This window comes from Populus trichocarpa, chromosome 7 (assembly GCF_000002775.5).
Source record: "Populus trichocarpa isolate Nisqually-1 chromosome 7, P.trichocarpa_v4.1, whole genome shotgun sequence".
NCBI classification, from domain to species: domain Eukaryota; kingdom Viridiplantae; phylum Streptophyta; class Magnoliopsida; order Malpighiales; family Salicaceae; genus Populus; species Populus trichocarpa.
The window spans coordinates 12,333,372-12,360,268 of NC_037291.2; the positions used below are offsets into that span (position 1 = coordinate 12,333,372).

At 32.7% G+C, this 26,897-nt stretch overlaps 2 protein-coding genes across 2 annotated transcripts; one reads left to right on the forward strand and one right to left on the reverse strand.

Moving 5' to 3' along the window:
- Positions 1 to 8,430: 8,430 nt before the first annotated feature.
- On the forward strand, positions 8,431 to 14,502 carry LOC7466778 (filament-like plant protein 3). The gene is made up of 5 exons (XM_024605678.2): positions 8,431 to 8,536; positions 9,227 to 9,399; positions 10,927 to 11,107; positions 11,539 to 12,875; positions 13,979 to 14,502. The coding sequence occupies exons 2-5, from the start codon at positions 9,289 to 9,291 to the stop codon at positions 14,348 to 14,350; spliced, it is 2,001 nt and encodes a 666-aa protein (XP_024461446.2). The 5' UTR covers positions 8,431 to 8,536; positions 9,227 to 9,288; the 3' UTR covers positions 14,351 to 14,502.
- Positions 14,503 to 15,624: 1,122 nt separating this feature from the next.
- LOC7466777 (fatty acid amide hydrolase) lies at positions 15,625 to 25,647 on the reverse strand. The gene is made up of 20 exons (XM_002309914.4): positions 25,142 to 25,647; positions 24,402 to 24,511; positions 22,517 to 22,577; positions 22,110 to 22,297; positions 21,771 to 21,900; positions 21,453 to 21,530; positions 21,131 to 21,278; positions 20,829 to 20,941; positions 18,964 to 19,039; positions 18,791 to 18,862; positions 18,631 to 18,685; positions 18,420 to 18,491; positions 18,197 to 18,277; positions 17,932 to 18,035; positions 17,748 to 17,840; positions 16,901 to 16,969; positions 16,635 to 16,699; positions 16,428 to 16,489; positions 16,252 to 16,347; positions 15,625 to 15,907 (listed from the first exon to the last, which is right to left on the reverse strand). Exons 1-20 carry the CDS (start codon positions 25,239 to 25,241, stop codon positions 15,845 to 15,847), a joined length of 1,836 nt encoding a protein of 611 aa, XP_002309950.3. The 5' UTR covers positions 25,242 to 25,647; the 3' UTR covers positions 15,625 to 15,844.
- Positions 25,648 to 26,897: the final 1,250 nt, after the last annotated feature.

Consider the following 26,897-nt stretch of genomic DNA (forward strand, 5'->3'; position numbering starts at 1 on the left):
AAATCACTTAAAAAACAACACATCACATGCTCTGAAAACGCCCTTAAAACTTATGAGATGTATAGCCCATTCTCGATTAAAGTCCATAATACAGGGAAATGAGAAACCTGAAAGCCCAATTAAAACTCATAACTAAACGATCGAGCCTACGTTTATGGGCTTTCCAAAACCCATTAATTTTGTCTCTTTTTTCAATTATTTTTTAAGAAAAAAAGATTTTTTCTTTTTAACAATATTTCTTTACGAGTATGTTATTCGATTATCTGTTAACTTGTAGTATGATGGCCCTATTAATTTTGTCTCAAAATGGATTAATTTTTTTAAAAAAAAAATTATAGAAATTGGGTTTAATTTAATAATAGAATAGCTATGCATTAGTTCAAGAGTTGGGCAAGGGAAATATCCATTTAATGGCTCAAAGTCCAATTCGAGCATGAAATTTGGCATTGCAGCTATGCATTGGATCAAGCAATATTGTCGAGATTAGTCCTTAAAAAAACAAAATTGGGAAAACTAATTAAATATAGCCTTAAATGAATACAATTTCTCATTTCTCAACAACAAATAATGGACTTTCACTCTAAATGCACTCCTAGATACCAAGCCTTGGATTGCAATATATTAGGGCAACAACTCTTGACCGGACATTACAACATCGGTCAAAATTGATATCAATAATATTTTTTTTTAATTATAAAAATTCAACGACCTCTCTTTATTTTCTTTCAAACCAAGAATTAAAAAATATCAAAAATAAGTTTTTATATTAAAATTAAATTAAAAAAATATTGAAATACCAAATATGTATAAATTTTAAAGTATAAAGACTAAATTAAATTTTTTGAGTGAACTTTAAAACCATCATTCATTTATAATATCTTTTCTACTTTAATCTTCTGTCTTTCAATTTTATACTTAATTAATAAATTTAATTTAATTACTCTTGAATTTGATCCCAAATTGCATACAAAAAGTACAAGAATCAAATAAAAAAACTTGAATAGTAGATCTACGAAAAAATATAAAAGAATGAACAGGACATATGCTACAGTGAAATAGATCGAACTTCGGTGATGCATGCACGTCAGCACCATGAAGACACAAATTCAATAATTTGCCTCGCGTCCTCCTTCTCGGTGGCTGCTAGTTTGCTGCCCTTGCAAGAGGCACCATCGCATAAAAATGGCTCCAAGGAATAAAAAAAACCCCACAGCCCTAAATCACTCTCGTCTTTTCCGGGAGAAGACAAGAAACTTTTACACGATCTAATCTAATTTCATGTCTTTCTTCCCGATGCTGAGAATATGCTCCCAAATCATGAAGTTTTATTTAATCCCTTGAAAGCATTATTATATAAAGAATATCGGTTGCTTTCGGTGGTTATACACAAGTTTGAATTGAAAATCTGCAATTAAAACAAAAAAAATATTTAATTACTAATTAAATTATGACCGAATGTTCTTTGAATCGGCCAAGCTCTACTAATTTTAATTCAAGTTTAACTCCGAGCATCTTACCAAAATACAATATTGATTTAATTCAACTCATATCTTTTTTTATTATTATTATAACTCAAATTTATAGGAAAATGGAAATAAAATTTAGGCTGTTCTTCTCGAAAATTCGAGGTTATGTTCAACACACATGGTTTTTTCTTTAGATAATATCATCACATCTCACATCTATGTACCGGCAAAGTTTTGTTGATTTCTCTTCGAGCTTTCTTTTGCTTGACACATTCATCAATTTGCTATTTACATTAATGTAAAATAATTTACATTCTTAAAGTGAAAATATATGATTTTAAAAATAAAATATTATCATGTTCTTTTTATCAACTATATAATTTCTTATGTTTTTTTACACGTTACAATATATTATTTTTATTATTGTGAGTGGATCCGAGACGGGTCAACATGATCCATATAGACCCAAAAAATATGAGTGGTGTCTTAGGATCTATTTTAGGCATATTAAAAAAGCATGTTCAAAGCCTAATTTTTATCCCCCTAATGTTTTAATGTTCATTTTAAAATCCTAAACTGATAAAAAATTTTATTTTAGGGATTAATGTCAAATGTTTTTTCTAAATCAATGAAATCACTGATTTGTAGGGATTATCGTCAAAATTTTCACAAATCAATGAAATCTCATATTTTTAGTTATTAATATAAAAACATTTCTAAACTGATAAAACTGTCTATTTTTAGAGATGAACGTTAAATTTATCAATAAGTAATAGGGATCGAAGTTATTTTTTTAAAATTGAAAAAAAATCATGAATAACTTTAGAAATACATTTAGACAATTAATAGCATATGCAGAATAAATTTAGGAAAAAATATATAACAAAGATAACTTTTCATTTGAAAGGATGTGCTAAAGGTGACATTAATCTTCTCTTAGGCATAACTATCCCTATACTTGTATCTTTTAGACTAGCTATTTTAGGATTTCTAGTTTCTTTTAAATACTAGATAACGACTCTATTATTTTTATTTAACCTTTTAATTTTGGAGATTCTCGTATTTGTCATGTTATGACAGTATAATGACTCATTAGGGACTAGGGTTGAGCCTTAGTACTTGTGTTTTTTTTATATAATTTATTCATTTTTATATATATTTTTTATGTTCATTTGTGCAATTTAATTTACTATATTTGTTTTACACGTTGAATTATATATGCATGCGTGTTATTGTTTAGAGGTTTCACACATTTCATTATAAACCCATAAAAGCTTTGAACCCGAGTTTGTCCCTCGTATGATTAGATAGAGAGATTTAGGTGGCATGTATGACTTGGTTCCATTAATGCTTATTTGAGCTCTTATTCATATTGAAACTCATCCTATGCAATTGGTATTTTGAAGTCTCTCCTTAACCTAGATTGTATAAGGTTAAGAGGTTGAGGTACCTCACTAATAAATTAGATCCAGTTAGATTCTATCCATTAAGCTCGAATCGTTATAAGTTAGATCCTATCCGTTAAGACTCTCTCTATAATAGGACTTGAACAAATAATATGTCATGTCATACATATTTTATTTTATTTTATTTTCTTATTATATCTCCACTGATTCTTATAGAAAATATGAAATGATGGGATACATTGCTATCAAAGATATAAAAACTAGGTCAAAGAAAGGCCAATATGATGAGACGATAAATTTCCCTTCAAATCGGTCAAATATTTTAAGAGATATACGAGAGACTCTGGAAAATAAAAAAGTATTTTTAAGAATTTTAATGATAAAAAAATTATATAGTTTTCATCCTAAACACATCCTAAACACATGCTATATGAAGTATTTAAAACAAAGGTTTTAAATCATGCTATATATATAATTTTGATTTGATTTCTCTTCTTTTAAATTTACATAAAGTTTGATCTTGGTTAGATGACCCAGCTTAGATGCTAGATGGGCAAATTTGCTTAAACTTAACATTCAAACAGGATAAAAATGGATTAAAGGTTAACAACACCATGGAGAATCACAAAGCATGAGGGTTAGTTTGACAAATGAAATTGATAACGTGTTGAATTAATAAAATTAAAATAGAGTGTTGTTTTTGTAGTTGAACTTGCTTTTAAAATGGTAAAGATATTAAAATTAAAGTTTTTTTAAATTTTTTATGATTTTAATATATTAAAAATAAAATAAAATAAAATACTTTTAATTAAAAAATAATATGCACTGCGGTGCGAGGTAGGGGCAATGTTTCATAGACAAGACCAAAATAAAATAAAATAAAATAAAAATCGAAGTGAAGTGAATCGAAGAGTGTCTTGTCACCGAACTCATAGGCCTTAGGTATCTCACCTAATTAGGAGGAAGGTTTGTTTCAAGTCACCCTCTCAACTGATATCATTGATGCTTCAAACTCACCTTTGTCCACGTCAGACTTCGTAGGATTTTCAAGTTGAATAAATCAGAAATGCCTTTCAATCTGTGATTGATTGCATCTAGGTTTATACTCGCGCGCGCGCGCGTGTTGTGTGTGTGTGTGTGTGAGAGAGAGAGAGAGAGAGTCCTCAATTCGGTCAACATTTACCCATTGAAATTTCTTTTAAACATTACAGTTTGCACCATACGTTGCCAATGCAGATTCACTATGCATCATCTTCTTCAAAAAATAAGAAAAATAGAAGCTACAATGACACATCTCTCCGTGTTATTTGAAACTACAGTAGTAGATATTTATTAAATTATTTTTTATTTAAAAAATATATTAAGATGATATTATATATATATATATATATATATATATATTAAAATTTATTTTTGATATCAATACATTAAAATAATTAAAAATTAAAAAATAATAATTAAAATTAAAATATTTAAAAATATTTTTTAAATACAAAAACAAACTAAAAATTAAGTTTGCAAAATGCAAATTGACTTTAAAAAAATCGCTTACAGGTGCATGGTAGCCCTTTTTATACCATGATTTTGAGAAGTGTTAATGTTTGGAAATGTAGTCGTGGTTGCTTTTTAAAGTATTTTTTACTTGGAAAAGTATTAAAATAATATTTTTTTTATTTTTCAAAAATAATTTTTCACATCAGCACATCAAAATGATTTAAAAACACTAAAAAATTATTAATTTAAAATAAAATAAAATAAAATTTAAATTTTTTTAAAAACATTTTTAAAACGAAAAAACAAATAACAAAAGCAATTATATGGTGCTTACTTCTCAAGGGCATGGCTTTTAAAACTCAATCCCAAACCATTGAATCAAGATTTTTGTTGTTGAAGAGTTGATTAAAGTGACAAGTAAAAAACTCATCCAAAATGAGATTTTAGGCTTGAATTTCGTCACAGAAGTGTATATGTATATATATTATGAACCTTATATCCTAGATTTTGTTTAATAATAGAATAATACTCTAACCTTTTTTTAAAAAAAAAATAGAGTTAAAAGACAAGACAGCCGGAACTTTCTACTTAAATATAATATTTTTCTCCCCGAAAAACTTAAAAAAAAATATTCTTTTATTTTATAAATTTATATTGAGTTTAAAATCATATTTTTGAAGTTTTTTCAAAGTTTTATTTTATAAAATTCTCGATGTTTTTAAATGAAAAAAAATCTAAAATGATGAATCATACGATATTTTTTTATATAAATACTTTTTAAGAATGTAAAACATTAAATTTTTTTTTTTTACATTTTTATATTTAATTAGTGTCTTAATATTTTTGTATTATAAATCTAATATCAAATATTTCCTTTATCTGTGTTAACAAATATAACTTGCTCATGATGATTTCTAATTCGAGTGAAATAAAATTAATATTTTATAATTAAATTATCACAAATATAAAATATTAATAGAGTATTATAAATTATGATTATGTTTTTTTACGAAAAGAAATAGTTATAATATTTTTAAATTTTTTTTTTAGTGAAAAAATCTTTTTCATTCTCAACAAATAAATATATATTTTTTATTTTTTATTGAAAAATATTAAAAATATATATATAAAATGATTTTGTATAATTAAGCATACTCTTAGATAGCGTTTGATTAATGTCATAAGACAGAAAGAACAGAAACAAAGAAGATAAAATTGTGTTTGATTGAAAAGATGAAGTTAGAGATATAAAAATAAATCTATATCTGCAACAATTTCAAAATGAATTTATGTACTTTCAAAACATAAGGTATAGAGAGAACATGTCTTAAAAGACAATATTTTTTATTTTTTATTTCTAAAATATCATTGTAAAAAACTTTTAATTTCAAAATTGTCTAACTAAGACCCTAGTCATGTATCAAAAAAGTCAACCCAGGTTGAGTTGGGTCAATGTAAAGATAAAAATTGTTATTATCATAGTTCTAAAACTCGACTTGAGGGTTGATTAGGGTAAGACCCATGTCATGGGGCGAGATGGTTACCACGGGTTGATCTAAGTCAACATATAAATAAAAATAGTTATTATCATAGTTTTAAAATCTGACTTGGGAGTTGACCCGAGACAAGGTTCAGGTTATGGGTTGGGAGGGTCAACCTGACTAACCCAATTTTTTTTAAAAAAAAATAATCAAAGCAACTTTGTTTTGATCAATTTTTGTTTTCAAAAAATTCAATGGGTTTTTGACCGATATTTTATCTCGGGTTGAACTTGGTTTTTAATTGGGTCAAATCGAGTAAATTCTTCCTTTATTTTTTTTATAAACTTGAACCAGTTCAGGCCTCGAGTCAACCTGTTAAGTCGGTTATGGTTTATAACTAATGCTGTTATAATATTATTAATCTCAACACTCAATATAAACTAAAATAATATATATATAGTTTTTTTGAAAAATATATAAGTTTGACAACAATACATATTAAGAGTAAAATAAATTTTTTTATATTTTGTTCTATTTTGTCCACCATAATCAAATAGAATATATAGATAATCATTTTATCTTATACATTACTATCATATATAATTATGTCTCCATTTTTTTTTATGTTTTATCTTCTTTATTTTTATTGTTTTTGTTTTTTTTGTTTCGAAATAATAATCAAACGCTATCTTATACCTTAAACGTAGATTTGATTTTTTTTTTTATCTAAACGTGTTTGCTTAACTTATTTTTAGACTGTGAAAAATTCAATATTCTATATTTGGGTGTTTGTTTAACCTATTTTTATATCCATTTTTAATTATACAAGGGTGCATAGCACCACTGTTCATTATTTTAAATATCCCATGAACATTACACACACACAGGATTAGAAGAAAAAAAGAAATGAGAATTTTATATTTATATTAAAAGTAGAGTATTTTTTTAAAATATTAACACCAAAATTATTAAAAAAATATTGATTTAATACTATTTCAAGCCAAATATATTTTTAAAATATACTCAAATGCAGTTTTAAATGCAAAAATAAAAGATAAATCAAATAAGTTATTGTGCTTTTGTAGCATGCAAGGAAAGAATAAGTTGGGAAAATATCTCGAGAAAAAGGAGAAAAGGTTTCCTCATTCAAAAGGACTGCGCTATCATTCTAAAAGAAAAAGGACCGCATCGAATTAAAGGGAGCAGTACAAATGTTGTCTGTGCTACACATAAATAAATAAATAAATAAAACTTCAAAACAAAATGTGCAAATGTTTCCAAAAGGATAACAAAAACAAGATCGAATTCTTCTCAAAAATTTAAAAATCTTCGAATGCCTAACTTCTTTTGTTCTTGAATATAATTAATTAATCTATCCTGGAGAATTTTTTATTTCTCTTAGACAATTTAGGTCTACTTACCCTTAAATGTTTAATATTAATGCATGCAATTATTTTATTACAAGATTACATAGAACAAGAGACATCCATGCAGTTTTAAAATGAAAACATTGACAAAAACACAAGACTAAAAACCACACACACAAGCAATCCATTAGTGATTGGTTTTTTTATCAAAATAAAATAAAAAATCTATTGATACAGTTTTTATGTTTTCGAATCGTTTTGATGTGTTGATGTAAAAAATAAAAAAAAATTAAAAAATATTTTGATATATTTTCGAGTGATAAACACTTTGAAAAAAATCGGTAACACACTTTCAAAAACCCCCTAAAACAAATCATTTACTGATCAGATATTTAATTAGATCATTTTTATCAATATTATATTTATATGAAATTATTTGTGTGTTTGCAATTTTTTTTATATAAATTTTACTTGTAAATAATAATAATAATAATAATAATAATAAAATACTTGTTTACCGACCAAATCATAAACCTTCAAATAACCTAAAGAAAACTATTAGCTTAGTAATGTGTTTGTATTTTTTAAAACCATAATAATAAATGCTAGAGACAATGCACATTAGTATGCTCCCATGCATGCAAAACGCAATCATATACATGCAAAACGCAATCATATACTGGAGTGTTTATGAGTATAATAATAATTGTGATTTAAAATGTTTTTTTTTCAATATATAAAAATAATATTATTTTATTTATTAAAAATTGTTTTTTACATTACACATAGAAAAATCATCTAGCACTCTTCACGTCCAATTGGAAAGAAGAAAACAAGAGACAGACATGGAAGCAGCACACAGTCGATCAATGTTGACAAATGGCATAGAATATTTGAAAAAAATGGTTGGTGCTCAAATCCCATCATCAATGGGCGGGAATGACGCCATTTTTATTTGAATAATCAAGCCAGAAAGTCAATAAAAAAACAAAACACAGAATAATATCACCCTTTTTCGCCCATTCGCCTACTTCTTACTATAAAAAGTTAATATATGCCAATGTCTCGTCCTCTTCACGTCCAATTGGCCGTACACTATCTTGATTTACAACTCATTAATTGAACAAATAAAATAAAAAATACCAAGAAAAGATTCTCAAAAAATAAAAAAAAGAGAAAAAATCTCCCTATTTAAACACCTGCATTTTGTACTGACATTCCTCAGATTTCTCTGCACAGTTTGTTTGTGCTTGCTTCTGTAACTCTTTTTCGTCAATCAATATTTGATTGATTTTTCTTTTTTCATTGTCTCAAAGCTAAAGGTACCTCTTTTTTTTTTTTTTTTACAAAAATTTAATTTAAAGATTTTAGCTTGAGATAATTTGGGATGAGTATTATTGCCTTAGCAATTATTTCTTGCTTCTTCATGTGATGTTTGAAGGCGGGTCTTTGCCTTTTCTTAGTTTTGTTAGATAGATAGATAATTTTGTTGAAGAGAAATGGGGTTATTATTGGCTATTAGGCAGTATTGGCCTTTTCTCATGTGGTCCTTTCTGTCTCTTTCTATCCATCTATGATTTTCTTCTTTATTTCTATGACACTCATTTCATGGCGTGAAATTTGGGGGATTTGGTAGGTGCCCAGTTGATGAGTTGTTCAAAATCTTATGTCTCAAGTAATTGTTGACAGATAAAGAGCCAAACTTTAAAAGGGTTATCAGATATATCCATCTTTTGATGAGCATGATTCTTCTTCAAAAAGTTAGGACATTGTTTCTAGATTGGTTATGGAGAGTGAATTCTAAGCAATGTTAATATCTTTACCAAAAAGACTACTCATTTTTATTTGTTTGTAACAGTTGGATTTGACCCTTTTTGTTTGCTTGCTTGCTTACATTGTTTGGTATCCTTGAACTTCTGAGATTTCAAAGCAAACACTTGGTTTGTTGGTCACATTGTAGGATTAAGGTTGTTGGGTTTTTGTTTAATGATGTTGGGTGGTTGTGTTTGTAGCTTTACAATGAAAAGAATGGAATTTTGTGTGAGGGGATAGTGATACTTTGGTGGGACTGGAGATGGACAGGAGGAGCTGGTTATGGAGAAGGAAGTCGTCAGAGAAGAGTCCCGGGGAAACAGACAGTTCAGGGTCCATATCTTCTCGTTCTGAAAGATTCTCTGATGACCAGGTTGGTTCAATTTTGGGTTTTGAGTTTTTTGCATATTGCTATACTCCTATACCTTATTTTTTTCAAAAAAAGATTTTAAAAAACATTAAGTGGAATGAACTTTGGATATTGGAATGTATTTTGTCAAACTTGGAATCTCTGTTTATGCGATATTTGTCATGGCCTGCCACTCTTCAGATGAGGTCTCAATTTATATCCTTTTGCTCATCTTTTGGAGTTTGCAGAAACGCACTCAAAGAAATTTCTCAAATGAATCCTGCTGGTCTTATCTTAGGATAATTTTTTCCCATACATTCAAGTATAATCCTTTCTTATTTTGTATTGTCTTATGAGGCACTTAAGGTGTTGCTTGCTTGCAGTGCTTGTTTGAATTTTCCTTGTGACAGAAAATTACTGCAAAAATTATGAGCATTTTTATCTACGGCATTGATTTTTGAGGCTTGCTGGAGCGATTTAGATATAAATGAGCTTTTCTTAGTCGACTCAAATGAATCTATGGCCTAGGCTTGAGATCATTTTCTCCTCAATAGCACCATTAGATAGGGATTGAATAATGAAGCCAATTCCTCAAACTCTTTGCTGTTCCAACAAATTCCATCTCTTTCATGAGGCTTCATCAGCATCTTCTTCAATTTCCGCCAGTTATGGCTCGTTACTTGTAGTAGTATCGCAGTCTGTTTCTCTTCCTCATCATTCTGAAGCCCAGATTGAACACAAGTTACCACTTGCTCTAAAGATCCTTGGATGTTTCTGGGGCTAGCTTCTACTTGACTTGAAACTTCTTGGACATGGCTAAAAATAATTTCAACCTTACCTAAAATATCTGCTTCAACCATCAGAAATATGCCTGTACCTGATTTGTAGTTTGTAGCATGGATAATACCTGCTCTGCAAGGCATGCATCATCCAATCAGTTTCAGTGGAAGAAGAAGATGCACAGTCAGAATGAACAGTAAGAGTCACCCTTACAGTGGAACTTTACTTTAACATGTCCATATTTTAACAGTGTGCCTTTCGGCCTTTCCATTCTGAAGGTGGAGATTGTATAAGATCCCTTGAGCAGTCTTTGTACGATATTCGTACTTGATGAATCATAACCAACAGAATAAAATTTGGCTTGAATCTTCATATCGGATCACCTCTCTTAGTCTCTTCACCATCCTGATTCCACATGGATCGGGAAGGATGATTTGTGTTCCGTGAATCCGAAGCTATTATGCTAGCACCAGCAGTTTAACTCCCACAATCAATTTAGTTTATTTTAGGTTCTGTTTAGCAGGATGGAATTCCTATTCCTATTGAGAGGATTTCTACTCCCACAATCAATTTGTGTCTACATAAAAGCTCTGGTATGCTTTTGAAACTGAGATTTCTGTCAATGGTTGAAAATTGAGAATCTGTTTGTCTTAATGATTTGCCATTGGGTCATTATGTCCTGGTTTTTGCTTTCAACATGCAAATGAGGGCTTTGTGCTTTTAAGTGATGTGGGGGAAATTCTGATTTTTTTCCCCTTCTTCTTGGCAAAGGTATATACAATTCATAATCCTCAATCACCAGAAGTTACATCTAAGTCTGTACTCACCGATGAAGACCATAGTGACAATGTGAGGACTTTGACAGAGAAACTATCTGCTGCTCTCCTGAACATTAGTGCCAAAGAAGAGTTGGTAAAGCAGCATGCCAAAGTTGCAGAAGAAGCAGTCTCAGGTATTTGTCTCATTGTTTTCTACTCTCAAATTCTGTTGAAAGTTGAGCTAGTGTTTAGTCTCTTCTAAATTAAACAGTACAAACTTCTTGAATAAAAAAAAAAAAAAAACACACTTCAGGGCTAGCCCAGTTTGTCAGGTTACTTAGTTTTTTCTAAGATACCTGTTGAATCCCTCCCATGATATAGGTACGAGAGCAGAGAGGGATTAAGGCTGAAGGAGGGCTTCTCCGTTGTGCAACCCAACCATAAAAAAAGGAAAAAAAAAAAAAAAAAGAACAAAAAGGGATCTGATGGCATTTTTTAAAGATTGTCCGTAAACGTCTTTTTCTAACACTATTCCATTTCTTATTCTAATTAGGGATGTGATCTATAACCTGCCTCCCATATCTGGTTTATCACTATTATTTGTTTTTTCTGCCTCAAACTCTAGGGTGGGAGAAAGCTGAAAATGATCTGTCAGCTTTAAAGCAACAACTTGAGGATGCTACTAAGAAGAACTCTGCACTTGAAGATAGAGTTGGTCATCTGGATGCAGCACTGAAGGAATGTGTGAGGCAGCTAAGACAATCAAGAGAAGAGCAAGATGAAAGGATCAACGAAGTTGTCACCAAGAAAATTAGTGAATGGGAATCAACGAAGTCTGAGCTCGAGGCCCAGCTTCAAACTGCAAAAGATGAAGCTACTACTTCAGCTGATTCGGATTTATGGAAAAGGTTTGATGCTGTAGAGAAAGAGAACATGTCCCTTAAGCGCGAGCTCCTTTCTCGAGCTGAGGAGATAGAGATTAGGATTTTGGAGAGGGACTTGAGCACCCAAGCTGCTGAAACAGCAAGCAAACTACACCTGGAAAGCATAAAGAAGCTTGCTAAGCTTGAAGCCGAGTGTCGGAAGTTGAAAGCCATGGCTCGTAAAGCATCAGCTGCTAATGATTATAAATCTTTAACTGCCTCATCAATTGGTGACGAGTCTATCACTGACAGGCAATCTGATATTGGGGAGAGGCTACTGGCAGTTGAAAGTCATTCATGCAAGATGAGTGGCTTGGAAATGAATGAATGTGACCCAAGCTGCTCTGACTCACGGGCCTGTGCTCATGCTACAGAATTTGATCAATATAAGAATTGGAAGCCTATTGGAAGAAACCGCACGGTTCATTCTGTAGAAATCAATCTCATGGATGATTTTTTGGAAATGGAAAGACTCGCAGCTTTTCCATATACATTAAGTGGAAGGTCTTACCTTGAGGCAGAACCTGTATCGGATAAAGGCAATGGTAGTGGAAACCCATGGAAAGAAGAACTCGAATCCATGATTAACAGGACTGCTGAACTGGAGGAGAAGTTGGATAAGATGGAAGAAGAAAAAAATAAATCAGAAATGGCTTTGACTAAATGCCAGAGGCAGCTCGAGACATTAAGGAGTCACCTGCATGAAGCAGATACAAAGATAGGGGAGCTGCAAGCTAAGTTAGCTCTTGCAAATGAATCAAGCCAAGCTAGAGAGGAAGAGATGAAGGACATTGAAGCAAAGAGTGAAGAGACAAAATCACAACTCAGAATTGCTGAAGCTGAGATCAAAACCTTGCTTTCTAAAGTTGTTTCGTTAGATTCGGAGGTTGAGAAAGAGCGTGCCTTGTCAACTGAAAATGCTGTAAAGAGCCAGCAGTTGGAGGATGAGCTCTCAAAAATGAAATGTGAAGCTGAGCTCCAGCACGAGAATGAGCGCAGGCGTGTTGCCAGCTTTAATGAAGAGTTGAAGATTACACAGGTCAGTATCTTGAGACTTACTAGAAGCTCAATAACTATTCCCACTCCAAGTTCATAAATGCTGCATTTACTGTAATTGAGTCAACTTACATGGTCTCTCGTGCCTTAAATCTGCCATGCATATTGATCCACTTGCATTTTCCATCTTGGCTGCTATACTCTGTTACCCCAACTTATAACAAGCCAAGCCAACCATTAGGTAGTGTTTGTTTTTGTGGTCAAACCACGCTTTTGATTTTTTTTTTGCTTTAAATTAGTTTTTTTGTATTTGTTTTGATGTAATAATGTCAAAAATAAATTTTAAAAATGAAAAAACATTATTTTGATACATTTTTAAACAAAAAAAAACACTTTGAAAAGCAACCGTTACCACAACATCAAAAACCACCTTAGTTGATAAATAAATCTACCGCCATTATACTGTTCTGGGATCAAAATGTCCTGAATTCCTTTTCCTATTCTGTGCAACATAGTGATTTGCATTCTGGGATGACTTTCAACTGGTAGTCTGTAACTTCTTTCAAATTTCGAAGTCTCAGGAGAGGACTGTTTTATAGACTAGTTATACCACTGTTCGCTGTAACCATTTAAACTTGAATTTTGACAAATTCAAGTCTTTATATCTAATATCTTGTAATCCTTGTTGTCCATTTCTGATTAACTTTCATATTGCGAAACTTCTACAAAAGCAAATGGTCCTTGTTGCGTTATTGTTCTTTTCAATGATTTTCTTTTTAGTTAGCTACTCGATTAAATTTGAAACTTTATCTCAAAGGGAATAAAATATTTTCTCGGGTTAGCTTCCATTAAAAAGAGCAGTTTTACCTTTACAAGAAAAAAAAAAAAAAAGGTTTCAAAGCTACCTTCAAAATTTCTTGCATCATTTTTTCAATGATATCCTTTGTCAGAATCATTTTTGACCTCATAAAACCAATTGGCATCACAGTTATGAATGATATGAGATACCTAAAATTCTTGTATTTCTGGATGCATGCTAATCATGACATGATCTGTTAAAAAAACAGATGGGTTTAAAGAACAATAGTAATTTGCTAAACACAATTGCTTTGGTAAATGGTATTCACATCTTGTTTTTTATCGCAGGGGAAAGAGCTAGCTGTTGCTGCAAGCAAACTTGCAGATTGCCAGAAAACGATCTCATCTCTTGGTCTTCAGTTGAAATCTCTTGCAACATTCGAAGACCTCTTGTTTGATTCTGAGAAATCCTCAGATGCCAGTAGTGAAGGATTAAAGGCTCATGCTGATGATGAACAACAGAGACCTGATCCTAGAAATCTATCTTCAGGTAGAGATTCTGAAGCCTTCCAAGTCAGTAGAGGTGCTTTAAGATCAAAGAAAGGAAGTAATAGGGAGTCATCATTATCATTAAACTCGAGCTTTGTTTCTGAAAAGAACAGAAATGGATTTGGAAAGTTTCCCCCCAGAGGTCTTAGCAGGGTTCGCAATGAAAATTAGTATATGACGAGTGAAATTTAAGGAAACAACTAGGTATTAAATTTTTTCCACTGTAAAGCATTCATTCTTGTCATAAAGAATGTAGATTCCTTCATTTGAATTTGCAGTTGTATTTATATAAAATTATAAATATCACCTCATTTACAAACAAATTATCCATAAAAAAAAAATACATAACAATCAATATTTTCCTCTACGTTTTTCAGAATTTCAATTTGCTTTTTTGACAGCTTTCTGCTTCTGCAGTGGGGAAGTGGCGGCAATATTTTTTCATAAATAAATTAGAGTTTTAGCAAGCATGCTTAAATAAGAATGGACATTTAAAAACTTTTGATTGACTATCAAACTGTCTAATAAAATGATATTACCTAAATAAACTACTAACTTCGCCTTTTGAAAAATATTTTTGGCTCATAAAACATTTTACAAAAAGAATTGAGATTCTCTGATGCTTATCGAATTGAAATTTTCAATTTCAAAATGACAGGATATGATTTTGGTATTTGTTGAAAGTGGCAAAAATAATTAAATGGATATAATTTTGCTTAATATTTCTCTCTCTCACCTTATCCAATTCATGGCACTCCTGTGAAATTTCACCTGCACTATATTCCAACTATTCGATTACTGTCATCACCTTTTGGTCCTTGTTGTCCTGTCTTAAGAAACCCACCACACCATTGCCTTCGCTTTTGCCACTGCTGCCACCACCCCACTATCACCACCACCACCTCTCCTCCTCTGCCCCCACCATCACTACTCAGCAGCACCATAATCACTCCACCAAAAAATACAGTTGGATCTCACGTGTCAGAATATTTTGGAACAACTGGGTTGAAATTGACAGATAGGCTATTTATTATCCGGGGACGAAATATGCCTTTAAACCACGAGTTGATAAATAACAGAGGGAAGAAGAACAAGCCAAGATGCGTGAGAATGAATCTGTGGCAGTAGGTTAGGGTCCTGAACAAGAAGGGCTAGAGTCTGAGCCGACAAGAACGGAAACCTTATATATGGCTGATAAAGTTTGACAAAGATCCTGTTGAGGGATGGGTTCAAAGTTTTAAAATTGGACATTAAGGCCTGCCGGTGTGCAAGTGGAAATGCTGGGTATGATGATTGCTTTTATGTGCATACAAATATGGCTGATCAAAGTTTGACAAAGATCCTGTTGAGGGATGGGTTCAAAGTTTTAAAATTGGACAATAAGGCCTGCGGGTGTGCAAGTGGAAATGCTGGGTATGATGATTGCTTTGATGTGCATACAAATATAACCAATATGTAAGTAACCTTTTTTTTTTTTTATCAAATATAAAATACATGTTGATTGTGGAAATTCTTTTACATAGTAGTGCTAAAAGCTAAGGATAACCAGGCACTCCATGCAAAACGTTTCCACATTTTCATAAAGAGCAAGAGGAAACAACTGGGAGTAGAAATACTTTGACAATTGAAAGACCGTCTTCAATCTTTTGAAGCTTCCTGTTTCAGTTAATCCTTCTTGAGCAAATCATAGAAAGCCTGTGGTTTTCTGTACTCTGAGATGCACAGAGTCTGAAACCAAAATACTTCACGGATCAGTCCCTATGCATAAATAACATGAACATCGTGTAAAAAGATTTTCAAATTTTAAGACAATCCAATTGCCTGGGAGCTTTGCAAAGACGATTCTTCCTTGAAACAGTTAGTCAAATAGTTATCTTAAATGCTACATGGAAAACACATCACTGGAGGTGGAAAAGATAATAATAGCACATCATGCATATGGCTAGACATGAATACTTGGAATATCAAGTTTGCAAGCATTTTTAATATGTATCTTAAGAGTCAAATTGAAAGAAAAGGAGAGGAACATTATACAAATCTAAATCTCAAAACATGATAAATTGATAATATACCTGCATAGCATGTGCTATGTGGATTAATGTTGGCTCAGACCATGGCCTTCCAATAAATTGAAGGCCTATAGGCAACCCTTTTTTGTCATATCCAACCTGTGTTACATATTTCAGGTTAATAGAAGAAAACTAGCCAAATAAAATAATGAGCAGGACCTAGCATTGAAGATCATTACCGGAACAGTAACTGCAGGTAATCCCAGAAAATTTCCTGCTATCTGATACCGAACTAGCGCAGCTGCAAAAGTAAAAGTGGGTCACCATGATTACGAAATTGTATTTTTATTTGACTAGTTGAAAGTTTATAGTGAAGCCATTTGAGGGTTCAAACATTTTCGTTGTACATTTTTTGTTAAAATCTTGCCATGCCATGAACTTCTTACCTCCATTTATGTAGTCCAGCTCACCAGTATGGAGAGCATCATTCAAAATAGGGTATGCAGTTACGCTGTCGTATAAAATAGATGAATATCAGGCATAAGCAGGATGAAAGCGCATTTTGATGTCGAAGATAGTAGCTTCATACATGCAATACTGTCTACAGTATAGGATAGCAACTATAGAGTGCAATTTGAGCCCTTTGAAACAAATACGGGAGAGCATGCATCAGTAACATTTGGACAGGACAAATAAAAGGAGAAATCAATACCCTACTGTTGGTGTAACAATTACATCTGCTTTTGTAAATATATTCCTGTGAAATTGTATCTGGCGGTTCCTGCAAATGCATAGGATCTTGAATCATTAAATGTAGTCATGAAATGCAAACAATTAAATGAAGAATTATGTAGGAGTCAAAATGATAAGTGATTTGCTGTTAACTAACAAGTAAACTTCACCTACAGGCTATCTATTTCCCAAGGGGATTCGAAATGCTGATGATAAGGGAATGTCTAATTGAAGTTTAAATATGAGCTGGAATTAAAAATCAATGAAAGTGACTTGTAAACTCATTGATAGAAGTTATATGAAAGTATAATATCTTGAGAACCAGATATACTGCTAGAAATCAATCCAGAACACTAGCAGGGGATTGAAGGGAAATGGTCTTAAGCTTCAAGAACTTTTGCGTGAATGCGCTTCTGTTAGAGCTGAATCCGCTACTTGTGTTTAGGAGTTCGAGACTTTTACCATTACATGAAACAATGGCCAGCTAAATAGTTGAGTTACTTTGTCATAGATAACTAAATATTGCTAGTTAGAGGTACTGTGCAGATTTGGGGTGAAACAGAAAATTTTGCCACTGATGTACTTAACACAAAGCTTCACCAATGAAATATTTGAAACTAGAAGTCATCACAAGATGAAAACCAGAAAAACTAAAATGAAATGCAGCATATGAAGGCTCATCATGTTGTTATGTATCTTCAAGTCAGATTTTCGGAATTTACTGATGCTGGAAGCTGGTATTCCATTTATGATCCAATTTAATTTCAACTGTCACCATGCCTTGTAATTATATATAAAAAAACAATGAAATGTAGCCAGTAATGTACCTAAGTTTCTGAGCCTTTATATAATCTTCACCACTGAAAGCACCATAAACACTAAGTGCTACCCTTACATCCCATCCTGACTCTGCAATATCCCTTTATTCAAGAGCACATAATATCACCATCCATGTTTAACAATATTTTATTGGATAGAAAGATGAAAATGTGGTAGCCAGAGACAACTCACAACTTTTCTAGATAAGAACTAAGAGCAGCGGTGCACTCAGATCCAATTGTTAAATAATGTGCGAGGCGCATCGCCTCTATGTCTGGTATGGTAACATCTACAGTCTTGCATGCAAAAGACCATATAAAGCATTAGCAGACAATGTACAATGGCCAAGCTGGTCAAGAGCTTCCTTGAAAATAGAAGGCCTAAATTTCTTCAAAGAAACATGCAGAAAACTTCATCATTGCATCGAATTTTGTACAGGATGATATATTATCTATACCTTCCAACCATGCTTCTCAGAAAGCTTGTGCAATGCTAGGGAACAGCATGTTCTAATATCATCACTGCAATCATTAAACCACTAATGGATCCATTTCGTGGTTCAATAATCAAAAGGAAAGAATCAGAAGAATGATCTGCTACAGATAAATGGATTTTTCTGCATGATTATAATTCACTTGAAACAAGAATATATGTGAATCTAAGGTTGATAATATACTAACCTCCCCGTATCTTGCCAATGTGATGTCTGACACTGAATTTGTTGATTGTAGCATTGGGAAATACATCTTTGTCTAATAGTTTCAGAAACAGAGAAGGAAAGTTTTGTGTTTTATCAGATGTTACTCTGAAATAGTTAACAAGGCCACTTCCAAAGAGTGCTCAGAGGGTAGGAGTTTAAACTTAAAAGAAAGTTGCGGAGCAGGTTCTTACCGGTGGTATAACAGAGGTTTCATGGGATGGAACTGGGCCATTTATAGCTGCATAACTGGAGAAATAATGTACTTTGAACTCTATTCAAATTTATGAAAAAGGCATCGAAACATAAAATTGTAACTCAGAAAAAAAGTTGGAATAAAGAGATGACACTGACACGATTAATGCATCCTCTATTGTGCCTGCTAACACTCCTACCATCCCCACTGTCCAGTTCAGAGGAAGAACACTGAAAAAATGGAAAATTTATCTTCACAATATTGAAATTTCATCCGCGTTGAGAAAACCAAATATTTCTGAAATAAAATCAAGATAGAAATGAGCTCTCACCCAGAGTGAGGTACACGCCCGAAAGTTGGTTTGAAACCAACAACACCACAAAGAGCTGCTGGCATTCTCACGGATCCTAATTACATTATGATGAAAGGTGTATATACTTAGATATTATTGACATGATACATGGCGATATGTTTCACAATTTTGCAGAATTTTCTGGATAAATGGCAGAACCTTCCTTCACAAATAAATTTATTAATTTGTTAAAAAAGTCTGTCTATATGATCTTGGCAAGCTGCAGAAAACAAATATTTATTTGTTCTACTCCAAGCATTAAAGATAAGATTTCTAGGGAAAGTAAAACAAGAATATCGGGTTTTTCTTAAATTATTGGTTCAAGTGAGAAAAAAAATATTTATGTACTTAGTCTATATACAAAAGGCTAAAATTATCATATTTTAGGGTTAAAGTTTATTTGTAAGTTCCTTCATTATCTACATTAGAAGTCAACAATTTGGTGGAAACTAATCCATTAATTTCAAAGATAATGGAGGAGTGTACATGCCCATCTAGTGAGGAGTTGGACGAAGAGAGTCAGTTGCAAACTGGTGAGAAATATAAAACTGGGGAATAAATATTGCCCATTGTAGAAGATTCATTATATTCACAGGGCTTGGTTGAAGAAAAGTAAGCGATGGAGCCGATGATATCTGAAGAGGTGTCGAGAAATGTCGAGTGGGAAGAAGTAACGAAGAAAGAGATTCTCACATTGAAGTAAAGCGAGACAAGGAAGTCAGAGGAAATCTTAGGATATCTGTAAATGGGCATATAAGGTTAAGAAACCACCAAACGGGTTGAAAGAAAAATACAAGGTTTTTTCATTGAATGAAGAGTTCACACCACAAAAAAGGTAGATTTTGATAAAACATTTGGTTGGTTGACAAAGATTATCAACCTATCTTCTGTTACCTGGGTTTAACATCTTGCCAGTATTCTATTATCCTGGGTCTAACTGACTGCTAAACCTAAATATATTAGGTTTGATATCTTATTAGACTTATATTATCTTGGATTCAACTGATAATTAAATCCAGACATGATGAGTTTAGCATATCACCAAATCCATGATACTTTGAACTTAGCTGGTGACTGATCCCAAACATATTAGGTTTAATATCTTGTCAGACCTATGTTTTCTTAGGTTCAACTAATTATCGAATCCAAATATTTTGCATGAAAGATTAAATAGGTGATGTTTTCAACATAAATAATGATAATAAGGAAATCTGGAATGACGGGGGGGTGTTGAAGATCATTCCATATTTCTCCCCTACCTTTCTCATTCTATAGAAACCCGGTTATTCTCATGCAAGATATTTCTAGGACTTAGTTTCCACTAATGCAAGAATAACATCTCTAGAGAATTCTAGTTCCAACTTTTCATTAATGTAAAAAATAAAGAAAAAAGAAAAAGATCTCTATACAATTCTTTCAACCGACTTAGTATGTATATGAAGTATTTGTGTTAGGGTGTGCAGCAAGTGAGAAGAATAGGTGTAGAAAAAAGTGGTGTGCGTGCTGTAAAATAAGAACTTGTGAGTGCAAGAGAGTGAGATTTAAGTGGTGTGTTGTGCCGCGACTGTGAGAAAAACAGTGGTGAGTGATAAAACAAGTATAGCTAGTGAGTGCCTAAGCTAGCTGTGGGTGCAAGTGTCTTTGTATAAATGAAATTCTTGTCTACTTTGCTTTAAATTCAACAGTTAATATCTTCCTCTTGGCGTGTCAGTGAAATTCATAAACTGGGAAATAACAATAGCAGATGTTATTTTTGTGTTTCTCAGCTTAGCTTCTGTATTCAGTTAATATACATATAAAATCACAATACGATTACTGTTTAGTGAAGGATGAATTTTAAGTACCTCCCCCATCAACACCAAGGGCAACAGGGCAAAGTCCTGCAGCAACCACTGCAGCTGATCCACTAGAAGAACCTCCAGATATCCTGCTAGGATCGTATGGATTTCTAGTAGCCCTACAACATTCATAATTGTGGAGATACCATCATTTTCTTGGACCTTTCTGAAGTTAAACAGAGAAGAATAAACTATACTTGAATTTACAAGAAAAAAGAAGAGATTGTACTGTATTTTTGTTGTGACTTCCAAGATTTCTAGCAGGATATTATCAAATTTATAAGAGGAGAAAAGCTGAGTGTTTGTACCCATAGTGAGGATTTATTCCACTTGTTCCAGCGCCAAGCTCGTGCATATTGGTTTTTCCAATAATTACCACACCACATGATCTGAGGCGCAAAATGCAGAAGGCATCACTTTTGCAAGGTCTAAATTTGTGCAACCACTTAGTGCCTCCTAGAAAAATCAATGTGATATATAGTATCAGTGAAAACAACAACAACCAGGCCTCAATCCCAAACTAATTGCGGTTGGCAGCATCAGTAGACACACCAACAAAAGGGAAGTGTATACTAATAGAAGAATTAAGCAGAGAAATTTGTTAAACCAACATGGTCAGCGATGAGTTACCTGTTGTTGGATAAGGGCTACAGTCTATTTCATCCTTGATTGCAACTGGAACTCCATCTAGAACCGATCTTGGCTCCCCTGGGTGTAACAGAACAAGTATGAGTTTTGTAGCATGTTCAAAGCAACTACTTTAATATAGTGGGCTAGAAGAAAATAACAAGGTTCAGGAGACTAGAAGAATGAGACCATCAATAAATTCAGACCCGATATTTTTCATGAAACATATAGTGCGCACTCTTTCTGGAAGGATGATTATCGAACTTGCAATATATTTTTTTCATGCGCAAAGATTTACTCATGAGTTTCGATGAAGCCTACCTCTTTGATACCGAAGAGTTGATTCTTTAGCCTGCCTTAAAATATCTTCAGCATCATAATTAATAAAGAATGCCATGTCCAATGGAGGACTGGAAGATTCATGGATTGCAGCTACTAGTCGTTCTGCAACCTGTGCTAAGTGGAATAACGTCAAGCACTTATGGGAAACTGCTTTGAATTTTTTTACACGAGAAGCTTGACGGCAACAAGAAAAGAGACTGAAAGAAAGCCTTTGAATGACGTAATTAGACTTTAAGGTTTCAAGTGTTTGTGCAAGTTACAGCTTCATTAACTTCAAACAGCAACGGAAAAGAACATCTCATGAAAGAAATTATGTACCTTGTACGGAGTTATTTCTCCAGAGCTATATGCTTTAGAATAATCCATTACTGTCCAGCGACGGGAAGATGGCTTCAATCCATTAACAATCTTCTCTGAAGGTAGAGGCAGACAACCAACTGCCTGCTGAACTTGTTCAGATGGTGATAGATCAGAATTTACGTGTTTGACTTCTTTTTCATTGAGCTCTGCAGTGATGAACTGAAATCAAAATCTTTCTCATGGAACTCCAATGAAAGCAATATAAATGGCTGATCATGTTATAATTTTTTGAAATCCTGAAAGATCAGGGTTTTCTCTTCTAGACATGCTTGATGCTAACTTTTTTGTAACTATAAACAATTTACAGACTGTGAATAGTACCAGAGATAGTAGAAGAGGTGGAAACTTAAAGGTAGTGAACCTACCTTCAAATGGATGCAAAGGGACATAGACAGGTGAATCCTCCAGCTCTGCATTTGTAACAAGCTGAAAGAGTAGCAGGCATTCGTGAGTCTTTGACATAGAATATCAGAAAGAAATGGTGTAATAAAGGTTGTTTTTTTTGTGATGTCAAGATGAGGCCTTAAAGTGTGACCTCATATACATATGACCAGCTTGCAAGATTTGTGAACGAGTAACAAGCCCTCCAGTGACATGATGAAAAATCTGATATTTTAAATGTTCCACAACTTATCTTTGTTTGGCTATTTTCTAGCTCAAGCATATTTGAAAGACAAAAAAATTAGAAAATCAAGTATTCTTTCCTGGAATTTTATGAACATCAACTGATGAAAAATTGAATGGCTGAGGCTTCTTTCTGGTACTGGGAGTTTGGTTTTGACTTTATTTTTGAAACCTCAGGTGGCATGGATTTCGAATTATGGTTTATGAGTTCGTACCATTTCATATATTTGTTTTTCAGCTACTAGGAAGCTTGCATTCGTGCACATAAAAACTGCTCATGGCTGAATCATCCTATGCTTCATTTGTCATTCTCTAGTAATCCACAACTTTTGGTAGTCCAGTGAATCAGGATATTCAACAATGTTCCGTGATTTTTCATCGGAAACTGGATGCAATGCAGAGCAAATGGATCGCAACTTTATAATCTTTTTATCTTTTCTGAGCTCTCATCATCATCACTATCACCAGCAATACCGCAGCTGCCCCCACCATGATTATTACTATTGTTATTTTAGTATCAGTGGTGGGATTTTAGATGAATCAATATTTGATGGAGGCTTTGAGATAAGAAATTGTATTTGCTAATGTTAATTAAGACATATTCTTGAAGTGTAAGTTTAGTCAACTTCGTTCAGTTGATAATGCCACTATGTGTTTATGAGGAATTCTGCTGGGATATTTCGAAGGATCACAATAAAACAATCTTTAATGGCTGTCACTTGAACAGTTTCTTGCGAAGAAAACGAGGGCTTGCAGCTCTGCAAGTAGGCAAGACTAGGTATTTAAGAATTTGGCTGTGGAAGAGTCAGCATGGTTTGTGAAACAATGAAGTGAAGATGACAATATGCACTTTATCCTTCGGCCAGGTGGGCTTGCAGCTACCAAGCTCCAACGGTGCCTTTAACAATAAATAGCACCATTAAAAACCCTCTGGCAAGATTGTAGAATGGTCCTGTCCACACCAGTACAGCCATATGGGGACTATAGCCATTGAAGGAGCTTACTTTCATACCAAAATTAATGGCTAAAATCAGCTTAGGTGATGTATCAAGGTAGCACACCTAGTTTATACTGTGTCGCTGTCTAATCTCACTACCAAAAGAAAATCTAATTCAGCATTGTAGCAATGTACACAAATTTTGGTTATTCTGAATTTACTTTAAATCTTGGTTAGTTTGTCAAACAACAAGTTTTAAAAAATATATATAAGAAGAAAGAACAAAAAATGGTGTCATATAAATTTCAATGAACTATGCGTACATTCTGCATACTCATAACCTACCAATAACAACTTCCTTGTACAATTAAAAAAATATGGGCCCTTGTATAGTTTTAGTCTTAAAGATGACAATTCAGAAAGAAGAAAGTTGAGAAAGCTGCATAACTATCTTAATACTTTGAAGGAACCAAAGCATAGATGCTAATGATGTTTCTTGATATGGTTTTGATTATAATCACTGATTAGTACGTGGAAGCTCGACGCAAAAGGGAAAGGAGATGCTGACAATTAACTAGAAGGGAAATGTAACAGATCAATAGTTGCATAATTGATCATTCATAGGAGGATGAAAAAGATGCTAGGAACAGAGTTACAGAGTAAGATGACGAAGAAACGAAAAGACATACCTTGTGAATTAGATTGTTTCTCTTCAAGATGTACAGAAGGAATGCTCCGAAAATTCGCGACTCGAGAAACCAGGCGAAAATCTTGGCAAGAAATCCAGCCATGCGAGGAGCTTAAGAAACAAACGCAAACTTTAGCATATAGTGCACATACCATTTATCAACAACATGAAAATAAACTCAAACACGAGTATATGCGTTGATATAGGCAAGCATAGGCATATGCACAAGGACGTATGTGTGTTAATCAAGACTTCAAAATAGCATGTTTCTGCTTGTGGTAATTCTGATTTTAATTAAATGATGAAGAAAGGACAGGAAGCGTAGTGAAACTAGTCCAGACTCTAATTAAGAGTATGTGGTTTCACCATCACTGATTCCAGACTTAAATTGCGAACATTGTATAATCAAACAAACAAAAGTACTTCAGCAAGTTGTATTCAAGCAACCTGTCTTGCCAGAATTTCTGTCTAAACAGAGCGATTAATTTCTGTACCAGACCAGAACAACAAATTAACAGTCAGAATCTTAACAGCAAATGACATACAAACATGATTCACTTGATTGTTATGTTCCGTTGACTCAAAATTCTCTGCCTACAAAATGATATAACAGTATACGAATCTCAATACCGAGACAATAAAACATTAAAACTCGTCTACAAATTCCCGTGTTAGCAGAAAACAGAAAGATCAATCATAGCAATCAAAAGCAAGAACAGGATCGAAGATGGAAATGAAAACCTTTAACATTGGCTTTTATATAGGATTCATCACTATCAGGGCCAAGATTAACATTCTCAACAGGCTTGTAAACCACACCCTTAGCTCTGAACAACCCCATGAGAAAGCTGGTAGGTTTTAGGGAATGAAGCAGTACTGAATACCGGCAGAGGTTAGCATGAAAAAAAAGAAACCACCACCTCAAAAGGGTACATATAGACAAGAGCTGAGACCAAGAGGGCGGAGATGACAAGGAAAATGTTGTAATTGTAACTTGATTGAAAGCTAATATTGAGCTGCTCCCTTCATAGATAGGTATGGAATGAAAGCTGTAGACAAAGAAGAGAGAGAGAGAGAGAGTCGTTTTCAGGTAAGTTAGGATATTAATATTGGGCTGAGAAAATCAAAGAAGTTGATGGACGTTAGCAACTTTTGTTTTCTTGGCGGGTTGTAACTGCCAGATGATGGCTCGTTTGGTTTCTTTCCTTTTTATTCTTGCTTACTGCCTCTGTCGTGTTCTGTTCCTCCATCATATGACTATCTCAAGCTCTTCTGTGTTTCTTGTCTAATATTCTAATCTTGATATACCCCTTCACTCTTAACATAATAAAACATAGATAGTTATCTCACTCAACTTCGTACTCTACAAAGAACGAGTCATGAGGTTGTTGGATCAATAGGGTATATTAATTTTTTTTTTATTGTAAAACAATGTTGTTTTAATTTGTTATTATAATTTCAATTGGGTTGGAATTGAGTTTCTTCTAGTTGATCATGTCATGAATCAATAAAATATTATTTTAATTTATTATTATAATTTCAATTAGGTTTGAATTGAGTTTTTTCTAATCGATCAGATCATAAATCAATAAAATTTAACTGAATCAAAAATTTGTTGAACTAGAGTATAAAATTTTAGGTTGAAATTTTTCAAATCAACCTATTAAATCATATGAAGTTTAACAAAAATACATATATGAAATTGAGTAGCATAATTGCATCTAACTGAGATTTCAAGAAATTAAATTGAGATTCAATTATTCCTCTAAAGAGATTAGAGAAAGAGATACAGGGATTTGAGACAATGTTATGTTTTTTTGTAAAGAAATGAAAGTGTTTTTCTTTTCTTATCAAAAGAAAAACACTATAGTACGATGTGAGTTAATTTTTTCTTTGACCGGAATTCACTTTTCTTTAACTAACTTTTCGTATGTTTACCAAACATAGAAAAGTGGGGAAAATAGTTTTCAAGAATTTGTTTTTCTAAAAACAAACAAGGCATTAACAAAATCTAAGTTGAATCTTGATTTTTTAAGTAAAAGATTTAGATTTGAGATATTTTTTTTAAAAAAAAAACATTAATTGTAATTTAGCTTCATTAATGATAATTATTGAGCTACAATTCATTAACTAAATCTATGGTTTTCAACTATTAAATGCTTTTGCATCACACACTAATTACAACCAAGTTCAGTTATAGTTTAACCAACTATTTATTAATTTCAGTTATCAGAATTCAAAATTTGTCTTATAATTAGATAGCTCGACTGATATTCTTAAAATTTATTATTGTTACGGAAATTATTTGACCGTTTCGGAAAATCATATAATTGCTGCGGAGTGTTTTGAAGGAGAGGTACGCGGACGAGCTTTTCAATTAATGGTGAAAATTATATAAAATTTCCCTATTCACTCAACAGGACTTGGTGCATTATGGTCCCAATCTATTTAATTAGGATAAAAGTTTGAGCCACCAGCCTTCACCCCTATATCTGTA